The 3,471-nt window shown below is 19.0% G+C and overlaps 1 protein-coding gene across 1 annotated transcript in view; it reads right to left on the minus strand.

Moving 5' to 3' along the window:
- The window catches only part of LOC102671469 (phospholipase B1, membrane-associated-like), a 20,015-nt gene that overhangs the window by 2,629 nt on the left and 13,915 nt on the right, over positions 1–3,471 (minus strand). Inside the window, exons 2-3 of the mRNA XM_031514601.1 lie at positions 480–566; positions 9–125 (exon numbers count right to left, since the gene is read on the minus strand). Coding sequence (XP_031370461.1) covers positions 9–125; positions 480–566 — 204 coding nt within the window. The remainder of the gene's footprint in view (positions 1–8; positions 126–479; positions 567–3,471) is intronic.

A 3,471-nucleotide genomic window follows, 5' to 3' on the forward strand; every position in this document is an offset into this window, starting at 1 on the left:
GTCTAATAAATTAGTCGCAAAAATTCCAATTCCAGCTGTCAAGGAATCACCCATCGCAGCAATAACGTCTATATCTCCTGGTCTTAAACGATGAACTGAATCAGGGACAATAGGAGATTTACCATCTACAGAAATTAAATTTACAGTATTATACAGTATTAAAATATAATAATGATAATATTTATAGAGAATGTAGTATTTTTAATTGTATTATTATATTAGTAGATAGTATTTAAGAATATGATTTTATATATTTAGAATATTATATTTAAAAAATTAATATTAAATTTAATATTAATATTAAATTCCTATATTACTATTAATTAATATATATAAATTATATATATATAAATTCCACCATATTCCTATTTATTAATATTAAAAGAATATTAAATTTTTATATAATATATATTATTAATAATATTAATATATATTATAGTATTAATAATATTAATAATAATGAAAATTTGTTCAACTACCTGTCACGTTACAAGGAAATGGAATATCTTCCGGAATTTCTTGTTGAAGTTTTCCTTCATGCTGTGCCCGAACTCTTTCATTTTTAGCTTTTAAAGAAAAAGAAATTATTTTCAAAGTAATTATCGAAATGTTTTTTAATGAAATGAAAAGTAAAAACTAAACTCAATTAAAAAATATAAATAAAATACTATAATAATTTAAAATAATCAAATATTATTATTAATAAAATTTATCCATTTTAATAATCATCTCATTCTTATAAAATGTTATACTCTCAAGACGTTCCAAATATCAACATAATTTTTTATTATTTATATTTATATTTATAATTTTTATTATTTATAAAATAATATATCAAAGATTATCATTTTTCTTTCTTCTTTACATTATTTACACTATTTACGCTAATATTATTTTTACACTATTCTTTACACTATTTATTATTTTTATAACATTTGTTTTTTTTCACTTTTTTCGATTTAAATTAACATGTTATTTTTTTAATAAAAATAAAATACATTATAACATAAAATAATTGATTATTTGAATATTTACCGAAATTTCGAAGAATCCAATTACGAAATATTCGATATGTTTTTAAATTCATCGGTGAATCTAAATTTGTTTTTTGAGATGCAGATAGCATGAATAACAATTGTAATAACAAAAATAACCACAATTTGTCCATCATTAGTTAAGGCGAGCAACTAAATTAATAATAAAACGTCTTTATAATAGTTAATATTGTCTGTTCACTTATATTTCTACTAGAGTAAAGAATTGTAAATGTTAAGTATACTCAGAAGAAGTTTTCTTTCTTCTGAGATAATATGATTGCCGCGTAATCGTATATATTATTATATATAATATGATCGTATTTTCATAATTAGTTAATGATCGGTATCATTAAAGTAGAAATTTATTAAAGAGCAAAAACTAAGAACAAAAACAATTTTATTACGCTATTTATTACGTTAACAATTACGTTACATTGAGTAGCAAAAAATATATTTGCAATAGCATGAAAATAAACTAATAAATCTTTTCAAATTAAGAATCATAAATATGTATGAAATAAATGAATCGATGATTCATCTGTATCTTGTTCTGTGATTATATATATATGATTTGCACAATCATGCAACAAAGTAATGCAACAAAAATTTGAAAAATTGAAGACAAAAGAAAAAGATAAAATTCAAATATCAAAAAGTTTTTCGGATATATTTATTATTATAATTTCTACTAATTTCCATTACTAATTTTCAAAATATTAATAAAAATATTTGGATATTTGGATATTATATTGAATATGTACATATACCAATTATCAATTATTTATACAAACATATCATAGTTGATCAAAATATATATATTGAATTAATACAATCATACCATTGCATTCTGCTATAATAAATGTTTAAGCAATTTTTCGAATTTGTGCAATGCGAAAATTATAATAACGGAAATTACAAATTATCGCCTCACTTATTCTTTTTTCATATAGATTCTTCAATGATTTTCCCACGAATATCACGAATATCTCAAATATCCTGCATATCATATAATATATTATATATTATAAATATAATAAAAAAGCAATGTAAACATCAATTGTTTATTCAACATCAGTATTAATATTTGTTATCGTAGTAATATCTGATATAATAATAATTATTATTATATATATGTGAGATTTTTCTTTATGTTAAAATAATTTTTTACCCGTAATTTAGTTACGTAAAAACTTAGCATTGCAATTCCTGTTATTGATTAAGATAATCAAATGACGTTTAATTTCATTAAAATGATTCAAGTAGTTTAAAATATTAAAAATTATTTTTTGTTGATAATATACTCTATACTTTGTTTTTATTAATTTTCTTTAATATTGCATTCTTCTTTTATCATTTTGAATGCTCTAATAAATATATTTATTAATTCAATTATTTATATTTATATTTAATAATTTAAATTTGCAAAACATTTAATTATATATCAATTAAAAATGCCTTTTCCTTCAGTTTATATTAATCAAACAATAAATTTGTAGATTTTTTATTTTTGATATATAATAAATCAACAATTTTTTTTATTTTAGTTGTTTATTATTTTGTTATTTATTATAATAATATTTTAAAAATATATTATAAAATCAATTTTATATTAGATTATATAAAAGTATTTACATTGAATGTATAAAAATTTATTGATTTATTATGTACCAAAAATGAAATTGTACTTAATATAAATATTTCAATATTATTTTCATTTTGGACAAGTGCATAGAATTTAAAAAACGAAAAAAGAATTCAGTGAAAACTGAATTTCGAAATTTAAATACTGATTTCTTTGATGATTTCTAAATTCTAAATTTAAATGACGATGTATTTTAGTAATATATGTTTTGCATATGTTTTCTAATTATCCTTGACAAAAAAATATAAAAATATAAAAAAAGATAAAAGAAAACGATCGCTATTTCCAAGGATAGAATCTCACGATCATATTAAAATATTGTCGAGTTCTTTATTGTTTCTTTGATAATTTATCACAAACCATTTGACATGCAAATGTGATTTTTAAAATTATCATCACAAAATAATCATTACTATTGTATTTTTTTCAAACAACACAAGAAAACTGTACATGATTGTAAATTATTGTTAATAAATTAAAAAATTAAATTATTAATTAAAAAATTAAAAAACCGAAAACTATTGAACGTATTGAAATTATTGAGATAAAATTCATGTCAAATTATGGCTATTTCATAAAGATCAATAATATTGATATTAATATTGCATGGAACAACAAAGAAATAATATAATAATATATAATAATAATAGTATAATAAATATATTAAACAATTTATTAACATCAATAAAAAAAATTTAGAATATTAATTCCATTGCCCAGAAATTTTTTATTAGAAACAACTTAAAATGACAGCGTTCACTCATTAATCGAAAAAAATATAAAACAAAATGA

This window comes from Apis dorsata, unplaced genomic scaffold (genome assembly GCF_000469605.1).
Source record: "Apis dorsata unplaced genomic scaffold, Apis dorsata 1.3 scaffold_47, whole genome shotgun sequence".
Taxonomy (NCBI): Eukaryota; Metazoa; Arthropoda; class Insecta; order Hymenoptera; family Apidae; genus Apis; species Apis dorsata.